We start from the raw sequence: 22,311 nt of genomic DNA, 5'->3' as shown, positions 1-22,311 counted from the left end.
TTCGAATCTATCAGCTACTCTACAGAAGAAAGATAAGACTTTTGCTCCGTAAAGATTTACAGTCTCAAAAACCCTATACAGTATCTGACTTGATGGCATACAACCACCACCAAGTCTGAACTTATATTTGAGCAATTGATGGTCTATGCCACAGTTGGTTCCCTGGCCTTGTTTTGGCTGATGATCTCCACAGATGTAGTTGATTTGATTCATGTTTATTCCATCTTGTGCAGTTCACTTGTATAAATAATTCTTATTGAAAACAGGTATTCACATTGAATAAGTCATTGGTCCTGCACAATTCTATCATGTGATCTTCAGTATCATTTCTGTCATCAAGATTGACAGAAACAACCTATCCTTCCTTTTCATTTCTAACTGTTATGACAATAACAGTTCAATAACCTATTATGACAATCACCAGTAATAATCAGTACATCTTGACTGCATGTTTGACAAACTGAAGAAGTCTGTTTTGTTGTTGTTGTTGTTAAATGTCATTAAGTTAGTTCCAACTCATAGGTAACCTGTTTAGGGTTTCCAAGGCTTTTACATCTTTGCAGGAGCAGAAAATCTCATCTTTCTCTCAAGAAGTAGTAGGCAGGCTCGAACCAAACACCTTGTAGTTCACAGTCCAGTGCTTATCATATTGAGCCACTGTACTCCATGAAGAAACTGGTAGAATTCTTTAATTTCATCATTGGCTTTAGTAGTTGATGTGCAAATTTGAATGATAGTGGTATTAACTGGTCTTCCTCATAGGTTTATGAAATTTATACTATCACAGACAGAATTGTACTTCAAAGGAAAACTTGAAATAGTCTTTTTGATGATGAATGTGCCACTGTTCCACTTTAATTTGTCATTGCCAGCATATTAAATAATGGTTATCTAATTCAAAATGGCCAGGACCTGTCCATTTCAGCTCACTGTTTTTTGACCTTCATATGTTCCATTTCACTTTTAACAGCTTCCAATTTTCCTACATTCACATTTTGTACATTCCAAGTTCCAGCTATTAATGAATGTTTGCTTTTGTTTCTCCTCATTTTAAGTTGTGAGCAATCAGCAAATAAATGTCTTGAAAGCTTTGCTCCATTCACACTCATAAGGTCAACTCTATTTTGAGAAGGTAGCTCCTCCCCAGTCATATATGAGTACCTTACAACCTTAGAGATTCATTTTCTGGCACTATATCTGACAAAATTCCACTGCTATTCCTAAGGTTTTCAGCATCTAGCCATTTAGAAATTATCTACCTCTCCTTCTTAGTCTGTCTGAGTTTGGAAGTTCCACTGAAACCTGTCCATCATGGCTGACCCTGTTGGTATTAATATTGGTGGCATAGCTTCTGACATTATAGCAAAATACAATCTACTACAGTATAACAAACTAACAGAGGGGTCATGGACATTGTGGGTATCATTGTGGTTAGAGTCTAATCATTCATGTTTGATCTTTTCAAAATATTCATCTTAAAAATGTATAGGGATCATGGAGCTTTATTGAGAAAATGAGTCAATTTATTTCAAATGACAAAGGAATTTTATTGACACTCTTTGTTTGAAAATCAAGAGAAAGTGAGCCACTCCCTGACATCCTGATGTTGTTGTTATGTGCTGTTGAGTCAGTTCCAATTTATAGTGACTTTGTATAGGGTTTCTCAGTAGTGAATGGTGAGCTTGTATGACCAACCTTGTGGTTCAAACTGAGTCCAGTACATTAGCCCAGAGCACCACACCCGGACTCCTGAAAGGGGAGTCAAATATTTGGGTCATATTTCACAGTATGAAATAATTGAAAAAATCTTTGGTTTCACATAGCCCAAAGAGGTTAGAGGGATGAGTGGATTTGTTTTAAATCACATGCACATAAGCCATTTCAGGTTGATAATCGAAATATTATCTTTCGGTAATTATTTTCATGGTCTAATAGTAATTCCATATATAATATTCATTGTTAACCGAGTGAAAGAATAATTACAAAATCAGATAGTGCTGAATACTACTCATTTATGTTTGATTAAAAATGTCTATCATTTTAAACTTACCATAAAAAAACACACATTGATAAATTAGTAAAGAAAAAGCCTACATTGATATGTCACTAAATATTAAATTGAGTAATTAGAAACAAATACGAAACAGTACAAATGAAGAAATTGATAGGCTGTCTTTATACTGGCATATGTGTTTTGGTAGACTTGAATTTAAGGTTGAACGTATTTGGATTTAACCTGGTAGGATGAAGAGCAAGAAATGAGGGATTTGATTTTCAGTTCTGAAAAGATTACAGAATGCAGTGTTCAATTTCCAGCTAACTCTTAGGACTGAAAAATTGACAGGATATGGAGAAATACCTTTATATAAATTATTCTAAAACCCCATTCTGAATAAAACTTTTTGGCCTATGAGTGGTAAAATGTCAAGGGACACAAACTGCAACACAGAAAAACAGACATACTATAATATGAAAGCAAGCTAAATTGTTTTATTTTATATGTTTATCTGTCAACTTAACTGAATTAATAATATATTCATACTTTAAAAACTTCAAAGGCAGATAAATCATGCTAGATATTAAAGACTAAGATCTTCTTTCTAGAAAATGACTTTCTTTTCAGAAAAGCTATTATCTCAGGACTAAAAATTATTTGTCTTTGTGACACTAAAATTCCTTTAATAGAAAATTAATAGGATCTATCCATATCAGTTTATTATTAACTTACTGCTAGCTCATTTTTAGAGCTTTCCTCTTTTGCAACTGAGATTTGCAAACCATTTAACTCAAATAAAAAGAAATAGTTTCCATCTATACAAGTACCAAGTACATATGAGAATATTTTAAATGAGAAAACTTAGTACTCCTTTTAAGATTCAAAACAGTATATTCTTGGAAAGTGGGTTGTCCAAGTGGAAAATTAGATTTCTAGATTTATTTAATCTAATAACAAAGCCAGTCCTACCAAATTTCATAATCTTTCCTCTGTCCTCTATGGTGTTTTTTTTTTTTCTTCCTAGTTGTAGCCTAGAAAAGGAAATTCTATATTAAAGTGAATTGAGAATTCTACCATTTGTATCATCACCACTAGCATCTATTACAAGTTGTCCAGCAGACACTTGTAATATATCTACCTATGGGAGAAATCCAATATTAAAATAAAACCTAAAATATAAATACCCTGAGTGACCAAATTAGATGTTATATCTCAAGCACACACCTATGCTGTTCATTGTCCAGTTGCTTCCCAATCTATTCTCTATAACTTTTGCCTACTATGTGCTTTAGGAGGCTGACTTGTCTGCACAACTTTATCAGATTCCTTGACCTCTGATTTCAAGCTGGCTGCAGTCAATGGAAGGTAGGAAACTACCACAGACCAGTGTTTAATCTCTCTTTCCAAAATGTCCCCACCTAGTTGAGGTTCTGGTATGGACTATGGTGGTGGTGGTTATGTGTTCCAACTCATAGCAACCCTCCATAGGGTTTTTGAGGCTGTAAATCTTTATGAGAGCAGAAAGTCTCATCTTTCTCCTGTGGAACCGCTGGTAGTTTAGAACTACTGACCTTGAGATTAGCGGGTGGATTTGTAACCACTAAGCTACCAGAGCTTGGTATGGACAATATCCTCTGATTAATCAAGCTGCCCCTTTTCTGGCTCCAATTGTTCTCTTAACTAAAATAACCCTGCTCATTTTCTTTGGTCCTTAAGGTATTTGTTGTTGTTAAGTGCCATCGAGTCGGTTCTGACCCATAGCGACCCTGTACAGGGTTTCCGAGGTTGTAAATGTTTACGGGAGCAGAAAGCCTCATCTTTCTCCCGTAGAGCGGCTGGTAGTTTCAAACTGCTGACCTTGAGGTTTGCAGGTGGTAAAACCATCTTACTATTACTAGTTCTAATGCACTTCTCCATCTCTTGTATATTTCCCAAGTTCTTCCTATACCTTATTTAATACCAAGATTACTTACTTTTGAGGCTACCATTTAGATCCTTGCTGACATCCTGAATAACACTCTGTCTAAATTGGGGAGGTGGAGGAGGTAGGAGGAGTTTACCAGTAATATTTTTAAAATATGACTGTAGGAGTAAAATATATAGAGAGAAAGTATTATAATGTGTCCATTTAAATACAGTACTGTAGAGTACTGTTATTGCTAAGTGCTGTTGAGTCAGTTCTGAACCATAGGAACCCTCTATAGGGTTTCTGAGAAGTAGCTGGTGAGTTTGAACCACCAACCTTGCAGTTCAAATGGACTTTGCAGTCCAGTTCATTAATCCACAGCACCACACAAGGACTATTTAAGGACCAGGTTCCATAATAGATAAGCATGATACTTCATGCTTATCTATTATGGAAGTTGGTCCTTACATTTGGTTCAAATGGTTTTGAAAAATTATGTTTTTTGATATATCCAAAATAATTTCTCATGCTAGCTAAAAATTGGCTTCCCTTTTCCATTTAAACACTCAATGCTCAGCACTCTTTCCTAAATAATAAATTAGTCCTGGGAAAGTTTGAATTGATCTCTTTTCTCTAAGTTGAAAAATAACTTGACTTATATTGGGTATTTCTATTTATTATATTGAACACCTTAAACAAAATTCCCTTTACACTAATGCAATCCTTTAAACAATATTAGTGAAGAAGTTTAATTTCTACTCTTACTCATCCCAGTTAGTATTTATAGTAATTTTATCGACCTTTTGTTTTTTAACACTAAGGAATTCAAATTTTTAACTGCAAAACTACATCATTGGTCTTGACAGGTGTTTTGCAGTAACTTTAGCCTATACTGGGACAATTGCTTCATCTTATTTATTTTTCTTAATCATTTTATAGATATTTGTTTATTTGACTCAGTTTTATCACAGTCTCAGAGTAAGCAATTCTGATACTAAAACTATAACATTATGTACTTATTTCACAAACCACTCAAAAAAATCTGTGCTTTTGCCTAGCACACCCTTTGCTTCAAGTCGCTTTTAATTTTCTGGCCACAGCTTAATTTAAATGAGTAGAGAAAGCTAATGGGGGATTACTTAAAATCTAGAGAAATAAGAAACTGCTGCATTATTGAAGCAAGAGATGTTTTAAAATATTACAATCATCTGAACACTTATTGGAATTCCATGAACTCCCCCTAAATTAATAGATTATATTAGACTCTTCTCAGAAGTCATGCTTTGTGGCATTTGCTCTTATTTATTGTCCAGGCTGAAAGTTTCAACAGAAGTCAAGGTCACCTTCTATCCCAAAGTTGGTATAATTAGTATCAATTCGGTGTTTCACCAAGCTTACACAGAAGGTTATTAACTGTGTTTCAAGTGGAGTGTCAAAGAAGCAAAGACAGTGCCAGCAATCTTTTCAACTTCAAAAGCACAGCTCATAAATTTAATTCTTTGGTTAGTATGAAAGATACAACCCGTTTCATTTATTAATTATTTTTAAAATGATTTTAAGATTTTCTGGAAATGCACTTATACGTATATTTAGGCTGTGCTTTTAAAACATAAAATATAAAACTAGTTATCAGCCCAATATGAAGAACTCACTTTAGTTTTGATATTTTATAAGCAATGTGCTTTCTGGACTAAAATAATCATGGTTAACTTAATAATTATATGCATTTGCCTAATTGTGTAAAAATGAGTTTAATGCAATGGTACATAATCTACTAGGAACATTTTCATTATCTTTCTTGGAGACTATTCTACATGAAATCTCCATATATTATTAGATTATATTAAATCAAGGATTATTGGTATGATATTGATTAAAACATTCCTAAACTTATGTAGGCAAAAACAATATTAGTAACACTATTTATTTAAAATAAATATAAACTATAAAGGAATAAGATTTCTGTTCAAATTGATCTAAACTGAAAAAAATATAAACAAGCTTAAAATGAAACTCCTGAGAATGTTTGCTGTTTTAAATTGCAGGAGCCACAAGAGTGCCCTTTAAAAATAGAATAGAGCATAAGGGTTCTGCTTCCCTTAATAGCTGGTATTGAAAAGAAATATAAGTAATTCTTCAGATACTTTCCAAATGCTGAAAAAGGTAAATATTAATCATTTTTAATACTTGTCAGAGTTCAACTTCATACATGTCGAAGGTAAATCCTTTATTTTGTTGTGGAAATATATAATCAGGGATAAGAATTCTTCCAAGTAAGATTAAATAGAATAAAAATAATAACTTAAGTATTCCATGATATTTTTTAATAACTTGAATGACTGAGTATCAGGAACCCCAGCCAACATTCTTACCCACTCTCATCTACTCTAACCATACCACTCAGCCTTAACACATGGTTGGAACGTAAAACAAGGTTTTAAGTATTTTCAACTATTTTTAAGTGCTATCCACTGGGTTCTGACTCACAGCAACCCTACATTAAGATTCCGAGGAACAGCTGGTGGTTAGAACTGCCCATTTTGCAGTTAGTAGTCCAGTGCTTACCCTACAGTATCACAACAATACCCCATATTTATTGCTCTTTCCAAGTGAAAGCATTTCTAGTGTCTTGATTTCATTATACACTACATTTCATACATTGCAGAAACCTCATATATTATATATATTTGAAGACTAATGGCAATGTAAGGAGCTGTGGTAGCGTAGTGGTTACAAATAGGGCTGCTAACCTCAAGGTCGGCAGTTCGAAACTACCAGCTATTCCGCTGGAGAAAGATGAGGCTTTCTGCTCCCATAAAGATTTGCAGCCTCGGAAATCCTGTGCAGGGTCACCATGAGTTGGAACAGACTCCACGGTATTTAACAACAATGGCAATGTGAACCTTCTTATGACACTGTTGGATAAGCCCTGGACTGCTAAGCACAGGGTTAACAGTTCCACTACGAATCGGAACCAATTCCACGGCACACGCCAACAGCAACAACAATGGCAATTTAGTTACGTTTATAGCCTAAATATAAAAAAAAACTGTCTTTTTGAAGATGAGCAGATTTCTCTATATGGACCATCTGGATATGGCATTATTACTTAATTTTTGTCTAGTGAAAAAACAACAACAACATATTGACACTTATTTTTAAAAGCTTACAAAACCATGAAAATTGTGTTTTATCACCACCAATAAAATCAGAAACATTTTAAATAGCTGAACACTCATAATACAAGCTCATAAACAATTTCTTGATTTACATACTTTAGAATTTAACTCTGTCAAGATGATATATTCTACAATTCCGAACACTCTGTGTGTATTTGTAGTAATGAACTTAGTGCTATAATGATTTTATACTCCATTCATTCTTTTTCAGTTATTTCCTTTTCATTTATTCTGATAAATATTTCTTCATATATTCTATTTGTTTGAGTATCTAAACCAAAAACAGAGGAAGAGGGACTCATGAATAAATGTGACTATAATACAAGTTCACAGGTGTTCCTGTCCATATATAGAAAAGGAGGACCAACCAGATCATTGTTGCTTTTTAATCTGATTTAATTAAATAAATGCCCTCAGACAGTAGTTGATTTATATATGTGCGTGTGTTTCTGCTTATTTTACCTTAATTGTGAAGACAGAAATGAATGATGGTTAAGGTTAAGAAGCTTTCATATAAATAACGCTATGTCATAATCAACGTTTTAGCCACTTGTGGTCCATTAAAAATGCCCATATTAAATATAAGTGGAGTTTCCCAGTTCCATAGAAATCTCTCTATGCTGGCAAATAGTAAACAGTTAAATACATTTTGGTTTAAGGTGATATAACTCATTTTCATGTGTACAAAAATTTTATGAGCTACTAAAGATCACATCAAAGCCTAATAAGTAAAACAATAATTTATTAAGATCTTTTAGAAATCAATGCTTTAGAATATATTTTCGTCAAACAGACCTCTAAGAGTTTTGTACATTTAAATAATTAGGGTTTATGATTAAAATAATTTTACAAAGGAATGACAGTTTATTGATTAAAAGTCACAGCCTTTATTTTCTATATTGGGGAGTTACTTTCATTCTAATCATGTGATAAAATTCATTTTATTGTATATTAATTATTCTGAATATCTGACTTGATATTTCAATGTTTAGCATATGCAACAAAATCAGTGTGCAATTAGTGTGTGAAAACTTGATTTTCCATATTCAATTTGTGTAAATTTAGTCAGTATTGTAGTCTTGTATAATTTGATGTTTTATTTTTTCTTTTCAAAAAATACCTTGCTTTTATTTTGCTGTGCCATTATGAAATAAAATTCATTGTAGTGATAGTGAGTGATGGTTGTGTGGCATCAAGTTGCTTCCAACTCATAGTGACCCTGTATAGTATTTCTGAGGCTGAAATATTTTTGGTAGCAAAAAGACTCATTTTTCTTCCACATAGTAGTTGGTGTGATCAAACTTCTGGTCTTGTGGTTAGCAGCTGTAGATTAATGTGCTAGACTAGAAAGTCGATTTGAATAGAATATTTGGTGGTTCAAATTCATCAGCTACTCCTCGGAAACCCTACACAGGGTCGCTATTAGTCGGAACCCACTCAACAGCACTTAGTAACAACAGAAATATATGTATATATTAAGAGTTTAAACAGTCTTCCAAAGAAGACTATGTCTTGTCACTATAAGAGTTTTAGTTATAAATCCTAATTAGATAATTCCCATATACAAGGGTAAATCAAAAAGCATTGCTGCAAAATCAGAGAAACCTCTCTTTGAAAAATATGAAGCTGTTGTTTTATAACATATACTCCATCTAACTCTATACACTTCTGAAGGGAATGTTTCTATCTCTCTGATTTTTTCCAGAAGAATCCTGTGCTCTTCAATTCAAACCACATCAAAATAATGGTTTGGGCATTCTTGAAGAGACCCAAGTCATATGCTTTTTAAATGCTCTTTGAGTTTTGGAAACAAACAACAACAACAAAAAAAAAAAAGGCCAATGGGGCAAGAGCAGGAGTATTGGGTGAATGGGGTAATATTTCCCTTTAAAATTCTCATAGGGTAGACCTTACTACCCTGGAAGGATGAGTAAAGGCATTGTTGTGAAGGGCAAAAAAATTTCACCACAAATTTCTTGACTTTATTCTCACCAATGCAGTTTTCCATTTTCTTCAAATAGCTTCCTAATAAACCCCTGTAATCTTCCTGTGTCTTTTGAGAAGATCTATCAAGATTACTTCCTTGGCATACAAAAGAAAACAATACAGAATAACCTTTTGAGCTAACCTCTCTGCCTTCAATTTAATTGGTTCAGCAGATCCCCCCAGAGGCCACTGTTCAACTGAACTTTATTTGAGAACACCCTAATGAGATCAAGACAAGTGTATTACTGATAGAAGTTGTGTGCAGCCATCTACTGATCCCAGAGTCATGTTTTGTTTGGAATACATTTATGCATGTTTGAACTGGAACCAGAAAAACAATACTTCCTGACGTACTCTTGCACATCGGCTAAATGTTCAATACCTTGGTATTCTTGTGAAATGAAGGTGCTACTGTAGATTCCTAGTTGTTATATAATTATTATGAAACTAAAATTATATTATGTAAAAATTATAAGTGCTTTCAAATTAAGAAAGTCATATTAAAATAATGTATATGTTAATACCAGAAATCATATCAGGTGATTCTGAACTATCTCATAATGGATCACCTTTAACTCCTTAGAAGTTGTCAAAGTGATGTAAAAAAATAATAACAATGATAATAAATGCTGCACATGCCCTTCTGAATGACAGGGTTAGTCAGGCCAGTAGACAAAAACTGCAGTTTCCCAAAGTACAAACTAAAATTGTTTTGGCAATGATCTTTTGTAATGGAAAAAATTTACAAGATCTATAAAATGTTCATATATATGAAATGGATAATGAATACTAGAAGCTCAATGGAAACATTGTGAACTGTTGTCAGGTTTCAATGAATGTATGTGTATGTATATATGCTAGAGAAATGTGTTTGTTCCATATAATCTATGACTTCCATCTAATATTTGTCTTCATATAATTGATAACAAAGATTGAAATTAAAAAGCAATCATTGTACTAACATAAATAATTTTTCATGAGTTAAAACAATCATGACATATTAAAAAATCTATTATTTTATTCACTGTATGGTGCAACTACATGCAAATGCTTATTTTACAACATACACTGAGTAATATTCTTGTCATATACTTAGTGAATCTTTAGATAATATCCAATTCTCAAAATAACCTTGGTTATTAAGTGTTTTTATTATTTCTAATTTTTTTCTGATGAACAAGCTGAGGATTATGAGGCTACTTTGGGTCACTGTCCAATATCAAAAAGCTTGTAAACAGAAAAATCAATATTTATAACCAAAGATGCTACCAGGACTCACTTATTCTCCATTTTGGTGATGTCTATTCATGTTGCTTTGTTTCTCTGTGCTTAACAAACCTTTGTATATTAACAACTAAACCCTTAAACCCATTGCATTGTAGTCAATTCTTAATCATACTGATTCTATAAGACAGTAAAACTGCCACAGAGTTTCCAAGGGTGTAATTTTTATGAAAGTCAACTGATACATGGAAAGGAATGGAATATTTTAATAGACACTTTGCATGAAGAGAGAGATCGCTGGGGACAGCATACGCAGACCCTGGGTTGATCAGTGGCAGCCCCATTAAACCACCTCTGAATATAATCAATTTAACCCAGATGCTCTCCTTCCTCCTGAAAGTATATAGGAATATTAAGAACAATGTAGCATTTTAGGTATAGATAAATGAAGCACGGTGCCTGAGATCTTGCTCACAAACAAAAGTTTGCAAAGTGTACAGAGACACTTTGGCTCCTTTCAGGAACCTTGCTTTATGTTATGTATCCTTAAGAAACCGCACGTTTCTACTCTAGATCATTTAAGCCTAAAAGTTAATATATAACAGCTTGATTGAACCTTTTTTTCTGTAAAAATAAAAATGTTAGATTGTTAAGAAAAACTATGAAAATATCTTAAAAGTTGTTCCTGTGAATCATTATGTCCTGTTTTGACTGATTAATCAAAAATCCTGTCTTAATCACATCCTCCCTTTGTGACATTATCCCTGAGTGAATTACATCCTTCCTTTGTAACAAATCCCTCCCTAAAAAAGAGAATAAAAGGCTGAGGTAGAGTAAGTTCTTCAGGCAATGCTGTGCAATGCTAGGCAAAATGTTTGCAGATCTGTCTACCTGCCAGCTTGCATCATATCTGTGTGTCTGTCTTTTTTGTATATATTTTGTCTCTCTCTTTCTTTATCACTTTCGCCAGCAGATCTCCCTCCTTCGTGACACCCACACTTCCTTGTAGAGGCGGGACCCCGACATAGGACCTCGACAAGAGATTATATCATATAGATTATATCTTTTTGCCATTTCTGTCAGCACATTTCTATCACCTTTTTCCTGTGGAAAGACTGGTGATTTAGAAGCACTTATCTTTTGGTTAGCAGCCAAGCACTTAACCACTGCACAATCAGGACTCTTCCTTGTATATGATAAAGAACCCTCTGCTATCAAATTGATTCTTGCTTGTAGTGTTCCTATAAGACAGACTAAAACTTTCTTAAGGTTTCTGAGACTGTAAATCTTAATGGAAGAAGACAGCCTTAGTTTTTTTTTTCAACTAGATAACTGGTGGGTTTGAACTGATGAACAGTTAACAGATGAGTGCTTATATAACAGGATATTGCTAACTGACTGAATTTTCTGCCATATGGTTGAAAAACTTCTTCTCCAAAATAGGGATGATTTTAAAGATTAAGTTAAGAGACATGCACATTGTCAATGTTATAAATTTGAAAATTTAAGTACTTTTTTTGACCAGTTTAATTTTGCTTCATTTTTCCTTGATTTCCAATATAGAAACAGCTATAATTATTTTGTTTGGCATACCATGTAGCCTTGTCTGTTGCTGTGATGCTGGAAGCCATGCCACTGGTAAACAGGTTTTGGCAGAACTTTCTAACGACAGAGTAGGAAGAAAGGATCGGCAGTTCAGCTCTGAGGGATTCGTCTCTAAATCCTTATGAATAACAGTGAAACACTCTCTGATATAATGTCAGTAGTTGAGTCCTTCATATTACAAGGCACTCAAAATATGACTATATTGACTAAGTATGACAAAGTAGGTAGTAGTGCTCATGTGCCATGGAGTCATTTCTAACTAATAGTGACCTAGTACAGGATTTCTGAGGCTATCAATCTTTATGGGAGCAGAAAGCCTCCTTTTTCTCCCAAGGAGTGGCTGTTATATTCTAACTGATCTCTTTGCAAGCAAGCAGTCCAACTCTTAACCTATAAACTTAATAACATGGAGGGAACAAAGGTTTCAGGATCTTCATTTGCTGATGGGGAATTATTCAAAATGAAAATAAACAGCCACAGACATCCCTTGATAATGAGAATGTATGAAGTATGAATCCAGGAAAATTGGAAGTCATCAAAAATGAAATTTAACACATTTTTATCAATATCATAGCAATTATTGAGCTGAAGTGGACTGGTTTTGGGCATTTTGAATCTGATAATCATATGATTCACTAATCCAAATTGAATGAAAAATTGAAGAGGAATGTCATCTTATTCATTGTCCCCCCTCCACCCCCACCCCCCAAACCCCCCAAACCCCCACCACAAAAAAAATACAAAATCTATCTTGAAGCAAAAGAGCTCTGGTAACTTAGTGGTTACGAGTCTGGATGCTAACTTCAAGGTCAGCAGTTTGCTACTACCAGCTATTCTGTGGAAGAAATATGAGGCTTTCTGCTCCAGTAAAGATTTACATCTTCAGAAACACTATAAAGTTTCACTATGAATTGGAACTGACTCCATGGCACATAACCAACCGACCAACCATCTTGAAATAAAATGCTTTCTGTGATGGTATAGTATCTATATGCCTACAAGGAAGACAAATTAACATACCTATTATTTAGATTTATGCATCAACTATGATATTGAAGAATTTTATCAAATTCTTCAGCCTGAAATTGATTAAATATGCAATCAAGATGCATTGATAATTACCGGTAATTAGAATTCAAAAGTTAGAAACAAAGAGGTAGGATCCACAGCTGGACAATTTGACGTTAGTGACAGAAATGATAGAAATGAAAAGTAATAGGTCTTCAAAAACATAGAAAAGGAAGAAAATAACAATGCGGATTTCAGAAGAGATTTTGACACTTTGTCTTGAATGTAGAATTGTTGTTGCTCAGTGCCTTGGGGTCAGTTCTGATTCATAGAGACCCCATATGGGGTTTCTGAGGAGTGGCTTGTGAGTTTGAATCTTGATGTTAGTAGTCCAGTGTTTATCCTAAAGAGCCATACCAGGACTCCTAAATGTAGAGTAACTATAGTACATGAAGGGAATGATGAAGTAAAAGAGCTGAATAGAAGATTTCAAATTTTGGCTCAAGAAGACAAAATAAAGTATTACAACGAAATGTGCAAAGACCTAGTGTTAGAAAACCAAAAATAATGAACAAATTCAGCACTTCTCAAGCTAAAAGAACTGAAGAAAATATTCAAGCCTCAAAGTGAAATATTGAAGGATTGCATGAGAAAAATAGTGTACAATGGAGGAAGGAATATACAAAGTTACTGTATCAAAAATAATCAGTTGATGTACAATGATTTCAAGAGATAAGATATAATCAAGAATAAGTGATATTGAATTAAAGGAAGAAACCAGACTGCACTGAAGGGAGTAGCAAAAAACAAGGCTCCAAGAATTGATGGACTTCAAGTTGAAATGTTTCAACAAACTGATGTTATGCTGGAAGAACTCACTACTACTCTATGCTAAGGCATTTGGAAGATAGCTTTACTTGGCCAACTGATTAGAAGAGTTCCATATTTGTGCCCATTCCAGAGAGAAGTGATCAAACAGAATATGGATATCATCGAGCAATATCAATATCACATGCAAGTAAAATTTTGCTGAACGTAATTCAAAACAGCAGTACATTGAATGAGCTCCCAGAAATTCAAGCTAGATTCAGAAGAGGACTTGGAACCAGGTACATCATTACTGATGTCAGATGAATCTTGGCTGAAATCAGAGAATACCAGTAATATTTTTACTTATGTTCCTGTGAAAATAGTAACAAATTATAGATAACATTGCGATTAATGGGCATTCCAGAATACTTAATTGTCCTCATGTGAAACCTATGTAGAACAAGGAAAAGTTGTTTAAATAGAACAGGGAGATACTGCCTGGTTTAAAAAGAGAAAAAGTGTGTACTAGGGTTATATTCTTTCATCATACTTATTCAATCTGTATGCTGAACAAATAACCTGAGAAACTGGACTGTATGAAGAAGAACATGGCATCAGAATTGGAGGGAAGCTCATTACCAACCTGAGATATGTAGATGATACAACCTTACTTGCTGAAAGTGAAGAGGACTTGAAGCATTTGTTGTTGAAGATTTTCTTTACAATGAGTTTTAATCCATACTAAAGAACACAGCCTGGATTAAAACTTGGCATAAAAAACACAAATCCACACAATTTGATCAATAAACAACATCACTATAAATGGGAAAAAAAGATTGAAGCTGTCAATAATTTTATTTTTTCTTGGGTCTACAATCAACACTCATGGAAGCAGTATACAAGAAATCAAATGACAAATTTGCATTGGGTAAAAATGGTGCATAAGAGACTTCTTTAAAGACTTAAAGAGCAAAGATGCTACTTTGAGGACTAAGGTGCACCTGACCCAAGTCATTGTATTTTCAATAATTTCATATATATGTGAAAGCTGGACAGTGAGTAAGGAAAACCAGAGAAGAATTGATGCATTTGAATTATGGTGTTAGCAAAGAATATTGAAAGTACCATGGACCAGAAAACAAACAAGTCTTCCTTGGGCAAAGTATAGCCAAAATGACAAGGTTTCTTTAAACATATTTTGGATATGTGGAACCATCCCTAGAAAAGGATATCATGCTTGGTAAAGTGGATAATCATCAAAAAAGAGTAAGGCCCCCAATGAGAAGGATTGACACAGTGACTGAAACAAGTGTCAAACATAATAAATGTGATGGGGCAGTGTTTAGGTCTATTGTACACAGAATTGCAGTGAGTCAGAACTGACTCCATGTAACTTGATAACGACAGCATAATTCTTTATATTTATGTTAACTTGGAAGTTTATCAAATAACAGAATGGAAAATTCAGTAATAATGTGAACAATGAAAATGTTTAAATGGAAGTATGAGAAATAACTCCATTATGTTCATTTATTAAAAACATTCATACATGTTATATGCTATGAAATTAAAGCAAATGTCATTTAAACTTAATAAAACCAAATGCATTTAGTTTATTTTAGACTATGTTGTTGTTGTTAAGTGCTGTCAGGTCAATTCCGACTCATAGCGACCCTGTACAGGGTTTCCAAGGGTGTAAATCTTTACGGGAGTAGAAGGCCTCATCTTTCTCCCGCGGAGCGGCTGGTAGTTTCGAACTGCTGACCTTAAGGTTCGCAGCCCGATTCGTAACCACTACGCTACCAGAGCTCCTTGGGATGATACAAACAAACAAGCTAAACACTCCAACTCATACTGACACTATATAGGATTTCTGAGACTGTAAATCTTTAGAGGAGCAGACAGTTTCATTTTCTCCTATGTGAAGACTGATGGGTTTGAACCATGAATCTTGCAGTTCAACTCCTAACCCATAGCACCTCCAGGGTTCCTATAACATAATGGTGGTGGTGGTGGTGGTGTTCCATTGAGTCAATTCAGAGTCATACTCATTCTATATAGGGTTTCTAAGGCTATAAGTATTTAGGGGAGCAGAAAGCCTCAAATCTCTCCTGCAGAGCAGCTGGTGGATTCAAATAGTTGATTCTTTGGTTAGCAGCCCTACATGAAAAACTACACTACCAGGGTGTCTTTATTCTATGATTATTATTGTTGTTACATGTTTTGGATTTAGTTTGAACTCATAGTGATCCTAGATAGGGTTTCCAAGACTTTAAATTTCTGTGGTAGCAGAAAACCTCATCTTTCTCCTAAGGGCTGGTTGGTGGGTTCGACCTGCTGACCTTGTAGATTGCAGCCCAGTGTTTATTGTATGGAGCCATCACACCCACTTATAGTATTATGATATTGTCTTATCATTGTTAGATATCACTGAATCTATTCCAACTAATAGCACCCCCATAGAGGGTTTCTGGGGAGCAGCTGGTAGACTTTGTGGTTCACAGTACATTACTGATCCTACAGTAGCACACTACAGGAGTCTCATTGCATGCTATAGGAGGATAAAATAAACTAGAAAGAAATATTGCAGGCTGAAACAAGCAAACAAAAATCCTCTTTAGTTTTCTGCTAAGGCAATAAGTTCTTAATATTTTAGGGAGCTCTGGTAGCGTCGTGATTACGAATCGGGCTGTGAATCTTAAGGTCAGCGGTTCGAAACTACCAGCTGCTCCGCGGGAGAAAGATGAGGTTTTCTACTCCCGTAAAGATTTACACCCTCGGAAACCCTGTACAGGGTCGCTATGGGTTGGAACCGACTCGACGGCACTTAACAACAACAACAACATATTCCTTTTTTAACCATAATTTCTAAATGTCTTTATTAAATTTTAATAAATGAATATTATTCAAAATAAAGTTTTATCTAAGAGCTCCAATTTATAAGTAAAGGTATATCACACAATAGCGTTTAAAAGTCGTAACAATGTTTGTGAAGTGAATGAATCCTTACACTAAATATGGAGTATGGAATGACATCGAGCTTTAGTGATGGAGGAGAGCTTGATGATTTTCCACAGTAAAAAACATTTTAAAATAGGAGGGACACTGGATATTTGCCTACCATTTAATATTAATGCTACAATCTTTTTCTTATAAAAGAGCTCATCTGAGTTGCCTAACTTACAAAATACATTTTAAATTTCCAAATGTTTGGCAACATTTGAAAAATATGGGCCCAACGTAAACAACAGGAAGTCATACTTGTATGTATGTATCTTTGAGTTTTTTTAATCTGAGAAAAAGATTATTTTTTTAAAGCAGCTTTAGTATCCAAAGAACAAAATTCACAAAAGAAAAACTGAAAAAGTAAATAAGTTTTCCTAACCATATAGGAAATTGATTCCTATTTCACATTAAGGTTGAAATGCAACAGGAGAAATTCCATATATGTTCCACAGACAAAAACATATAGCATTGTTGTTAGTTCTACTTTGAAATGGAACAGTTTTCCTCTTATTATTGTATGATCTCTCTTTTCTACCCCCTCCTAAATCTCTTTCCTTTATTATCTCTGTCTCCTTCTAAGTGCATGTGTATGGGTGGATACTGGGGACACATATTAAGCATTTGCTTCAAAAGACGTATGTATGTTCTTCTCAGAAGGAATATGGATATTACTCAATAAAAATTACAAACATAATTTATTTTGGGGAAAGTGCATCATTTGAATAGCTACTTATTTTAGATCAAATAAATTCAATTCATATAATTTAAGGACTTGACCCATTGTATATAAAAATAGATATTTGATGAAAAGTAGTTTTGGAGATAGAACTAATTATTAGGCTTTCATGTTACAAGTGGATGTGTGTGTTTGTGTGTGTATGTGTGTGTATGTGTAAAGTCAGTACACTTACCTACTTTTCCATCAAAAGGCTTTATTTGTACATTTAAAGTTAATATTATCATATTTTTAGTATGCAGCAATAATTACATTTTATTTGAATTCTGTTTGTACTAATCTTTGAGCAAAATAACAAAGAAAAGTAAAATTTCATATGTCTTTTATTTCATGTAATATAATAAAGTATATTGCACCTTTTGCTTCATTTTGATGATATTTGTCCTCAAATTTTTATATAAATAGTTATGAGTAAGACTTTAAACTCTTCATGCTTGTAGGTTTAGTTCAATTAAAGCCTGTTCAGTTATACTAAAATAAGCAATGCACTTTTTATGAAATTCTTATTTATGACATCAGCAAACTTATAAAATTACCTATCTTGTTCATCATATAAGTACTTGGCATGATTTTTTTAAAATTCACATTCATGGGATAACATAATGTTTTTTTCTTGGACTGGGGAAGAAAAATTATAATAAAAGTTAAGTCAGAATTTACAACTCAATTCACTGTCAGGAATAATAAATCCCCAAGGAAAACAGATAACCTAATAATATATCTTTATTAGTGAAGGAAATAATGTTAAACATGATCTTGCTAAAACTGAATAATACATATTAAGCAAATCTCCATGAATTTTAAAGTTTAATGGTTAAGTTTAACACATATTGTTGTTGTTAAGTACCAATGGAGTCGGTTCCTACTCATAGCCACCCTGCACAGGGTTTCCGAAGCTGTAAATCTGTATGGAAGCAGAAAGCCTCATCTTTCTCCCGTGGAACAGCTGGTAGTTTCGAACTGCTGACCTAGAGGTTAGCAGCCCAATTCATAACCACTTTGCTACACAGAATAACACATATTAACATAGCCAAAATGACTATGGGAAATTCACTGCAAACAACACGCTAAAATTAAAATTTAAGCAAAATTTTCTGTAATGCTTTTTCTACCTCTTCATGATCTACTTTGTTGCTGTTGTTGTTATGAAGTGCTGTCGAGTCGGTTGCGACCCATAGCGACGCTGTATAGAGTTTCCGAGGAGCAGCTTGTGAGCTTGAACTGCCGACCTTGCAGTTCAAACGGCTTTGCAGTCTGGTGCATTAACCGACAGCACCACACCAGAACTCCTTATGATCTACTAACGCTTAATAATTACTTAGGGTGCTTTTTATGCACCTCAACTACAATGTAATTCTTTCTTTTGCCCTTAAGAATAACTTAAATTTCTTTAAGACTGCTCTTCTTCAAGTAAAAATACGTATTTATAAGTTAATACCAGAAACTACTTACATGGCTGAATATTGTTGTTGTTGTTGTTGTTGTTAAGTGCCATCGAGTCGGGTCCGACCCATAGCGACCCTGTACAGGGTTTCCAAGAGTGTTGTAAATCTTTACGGGAGTAGAAAGCCTCATCTTTCTCCCGCGGAGCGACTGGTGGTTTCGAACCGCTGACCTTAAGGTTCGCAGCCCGATTCGTAACCACTACGCTACCAGAGCTCCTTATATAAAGACCTATAATTCTGTCCAGCTGTAGAATGTCTCTTTTAGAACATTCTGTTTTATAATAAGTAGCTGCACTCAGTGGATCACATTGTTGCTGTTTTTAAGTGCAACAGAGTTGATTCTAACTCGTGTTGTTGTTGTTGTTAAGTGCCGTCGAGCCGGTTCCAACCCATAGCGACCCTGTACAGGGTTTCTGAGGGTGTAAATCTTTACGGGAGTAGAAAGCCTCATCTTTCTCCCTCGGAGCGGCTGGCAGTTTCGAACCGCTGACCTTAAGATTCGCAGCCTGATTCGTAACCACTATGCTACCAGAGCTCCTTCATAGCGATCTTATATAGGGTATTGAGGAGTAACTGGTAGGTTTGAACTGCCAAACTTGTGGTTCAAACCAACTATGTGATCCAATGCCACACCATGACATGTTATTGTTGTTAAGTGCCATCATATCAGTTCCAACTCATAGTGAACCCATATAGAGTTTTCAAGGAGCGAATGGTGAAGTTTGAACTGCTCATCTTTGGGTTCAACCCAATTTTACAGACCAGTACATTATTCTGAAGTGCCACATCATGACATAGTGCATAGTGTCATATATATATACTACATACATTCACAGAGAGATGGAGAATTAGATAGTGAATAAGAGTGAGTACTGGTGTGCTGGACCACTTTGAACCACAAGATCGGTGGTTCAAGCTCACCAGTCACTCCTAGGAAACCCTATACTTGGTCGCTATGGATCAGACTGACTGGACAGCACTTAAGAACAACAACAAATTATATATGTGTGTGTGTGTGCGTGTATAAGATTTCTGCATGATGAATAATTTATAATGATCCCTGGATTAAGTAAATTATAAAACAAATTCAGCACTGTAGGGATTTTGATCTGGTTGCAGAGGCATGACAACTCAGGAACATTAAATTAGATCCCATCCCATAAAAAGTAAAGGTTACCACTGCATCTTGAAAATATTCTTTGCATTTTGTCAAAATGAAATAAAAACTGTATTCCATGTTTACATTTAAGATGTGTTCAACTTTGGAGAGTTTCCATATATTTTTACCTATATTCTGGAATATTTTTGATAACAGTACTAAGTGACACTAAAAACAAAACAAAAGTTGCAAGTTGTCTTATTCTATTCCTATAAAGATAATTCATGTTAATTTAAATGAGAAAATTCTTATAAGTAAAATTGGTTCTCAGTTTGTCTTCCCTTTTTAAAAGCCCTATAAAACTTCATTTAATGTGTTTTCCAGGCCATAACAAAGAAGCATACTGTACCTCTTCTGCTGCTGGTTGTTGCAGATGTGGTTGGACTGGTTGTTATGGCTACAGAGGTTGTGACTGTTGCAGTGGTAAGGGAGGGGATGATAGTAGTGGGAAGCAAAGTGTTGGGAACATCTGGTGAGTGGAAAAAAACAAAATATAAAACAAAATCGTACCATGCAAACAAAAGAAAAACACGAATGAGTCAAACTGTAAATACATGTATCTTATTTAGATTTAATCTTTATAGGCTTTAACCAATTAATAGGTACAATACTGACTGTACCACCTGTTCCTGTCATTTTTTGTTTTCACTTCTCTTTTATGCTCCAACACAAAGCAAAGAGAAAGGTGGAGCAGTCTTTGCATATAAGCAGGTTCTTTATAATATTCACAGTGAAACTTAAAATGACAAGAATCCATTAACTCATTGATCCATTTAAAATATTTTACATGCAGTAGCAAATAAAGGTAGATAAAACAACAACAAAAAGACATGCTTTGTGAGAGAAGGAAAGAAAGAATTACACATACAGAAACAAACACAAATAACACCACTATATAAGATTAAAGGAATGTTAACAATGAATGACAATATGAATGTTAAATGCCTTTTCTTTTCCTTTTATAAAAACTTAAGGATAGGAAATAAGATAAAAATAATACTTAAAAACAAAAAGAAGCCCATTATTATTGCTACTATTATTATTTGTGCCTTCATTTCTTACAAATGATGTTAATACATAATTTAGAATCTTGTAATTCTTACCCTTATTAACTGGCAATGCCTTCTACTAATTTTGCAGTACCTAGGAGTCTTTAACAAGTTTTGAGTCAATTAGCATGACACCTAAGTATTCTGAAAGTCACAATTCATTTTAATATGGTTAAACTAGAAAGTTTATTGAGCATAAACTTGAACCATAATATTCAACTTCTAATCCATGATTAGATAAAGTTGCTGAAAGTTTACAGTAGATATAAATACAGTAGATGTAAGTACAGAGGAAAAATAAACAGAAAGAACAGCTTAGCATTTTAATGCTGAAACTTGCCTTTTACCCAGAACCAGCTGAAAATCTGAAGAGCAGCCCAGAGAACAATGAAACAATACAGCCAGTGTCAAGCTATCAGAACCTCAGAGTCAAATCTTGTCTCAAATGGATAGGCATATAATTTACACAGTGAGGAAATTAGAAACGGTTCACAAATTATGTATAATTACTGTGCTGGGTTTTGCTTTCACGTGTTTACAACACAATCCCTATATATTCAGACTATTTGATGGATTATATTGCTATTAAAAGGTTTCCTGTCATTCTCTCAGTGAAAGTCTTTGAGTCACACCAAAAATTTTCTACTTCTTTACGTCTGATAAATAGCCCCACTCAATCTGCAGACTTTACCTGCTGAATTCTCTACACTGAAGACATCAAAAAACAGCATGGGATCACTCTCTTATCTTGAGTATTGATGTTTACACCTGTTTTTCAATGAGGAAAATGCTTCCTGGCCAGTCAATTTAAGAAAACAACCTTCTGAAAATTCAATGGTGCTGCATTAATCATTGGGGGAAATGATTATTACCTGGAGCTTGTTGCCATAATCATAAAATAGACACGACTTGAACAACATTGTAAGAAAATAAATATTATTTACCTGTATATCTATGCTTTCTGTTTGTAATTTATATAATGATTTCTTATTTTCTGATGTTGTTCTTGCTGTTACGTGCCATTGAGTCAGTTCTGACTCTTAGTGACCATGTATAAGGTTTCAGAGGAGAGGCTGGTGCCTTTGAACTGCTGACCTTGCAGTTCAAACTGTTTTGGAGGAAGTGCAGCCAGAGTGCTCCTTGGAGGCCAGGATGGCTAAACTTCGTCTCTCCTACTTTGGACATATTGTCCGGAGGAAACA

General features: G+C 34.4%; 1 protein-coding gene across 1 annotated transcript in view; it reads right to left on the bottom strand.

Annotated features, from left to right (window-relative positions):
• Positions 1-22,311, bottom strand: part of CADM2 (cell adhesion molecule 2) — a 535,372-nt gene that overhangs the window by 112,817 nt on the left and 400,244 nt on the right. The window contains exon 8 of the mRNA XM_006864647.1: positions 20,410-20,529. Coding sequence (XP_006864709.1) covers positions 20,410-20,529 — 120 coding nt within the window. The remainder of the gene's footprint in view (positions 1-20,409; positions 20,530-22,311) is intronic.

This window comes from Chrysochloris asiatica, unplaced genomic scaffold (genome assembly GCF_000296735.1).
Source record: "Chrysochloris asiatica unplaced genomic scaffold, ChrAsi1.0 scaffold00068, whole genome shotgun sequence".
NCBI classification, from domain to species: domain Eukaryota; kingdom Metazoa; phylum Chordata; class Mammalia; order Afrosoricida; family Chrysochloridae; genus Chrysochloris; species Chrysochloris asiatica.
This window is presented reverse-complemented; position numbering and strand designations above follow the sequence as displayed.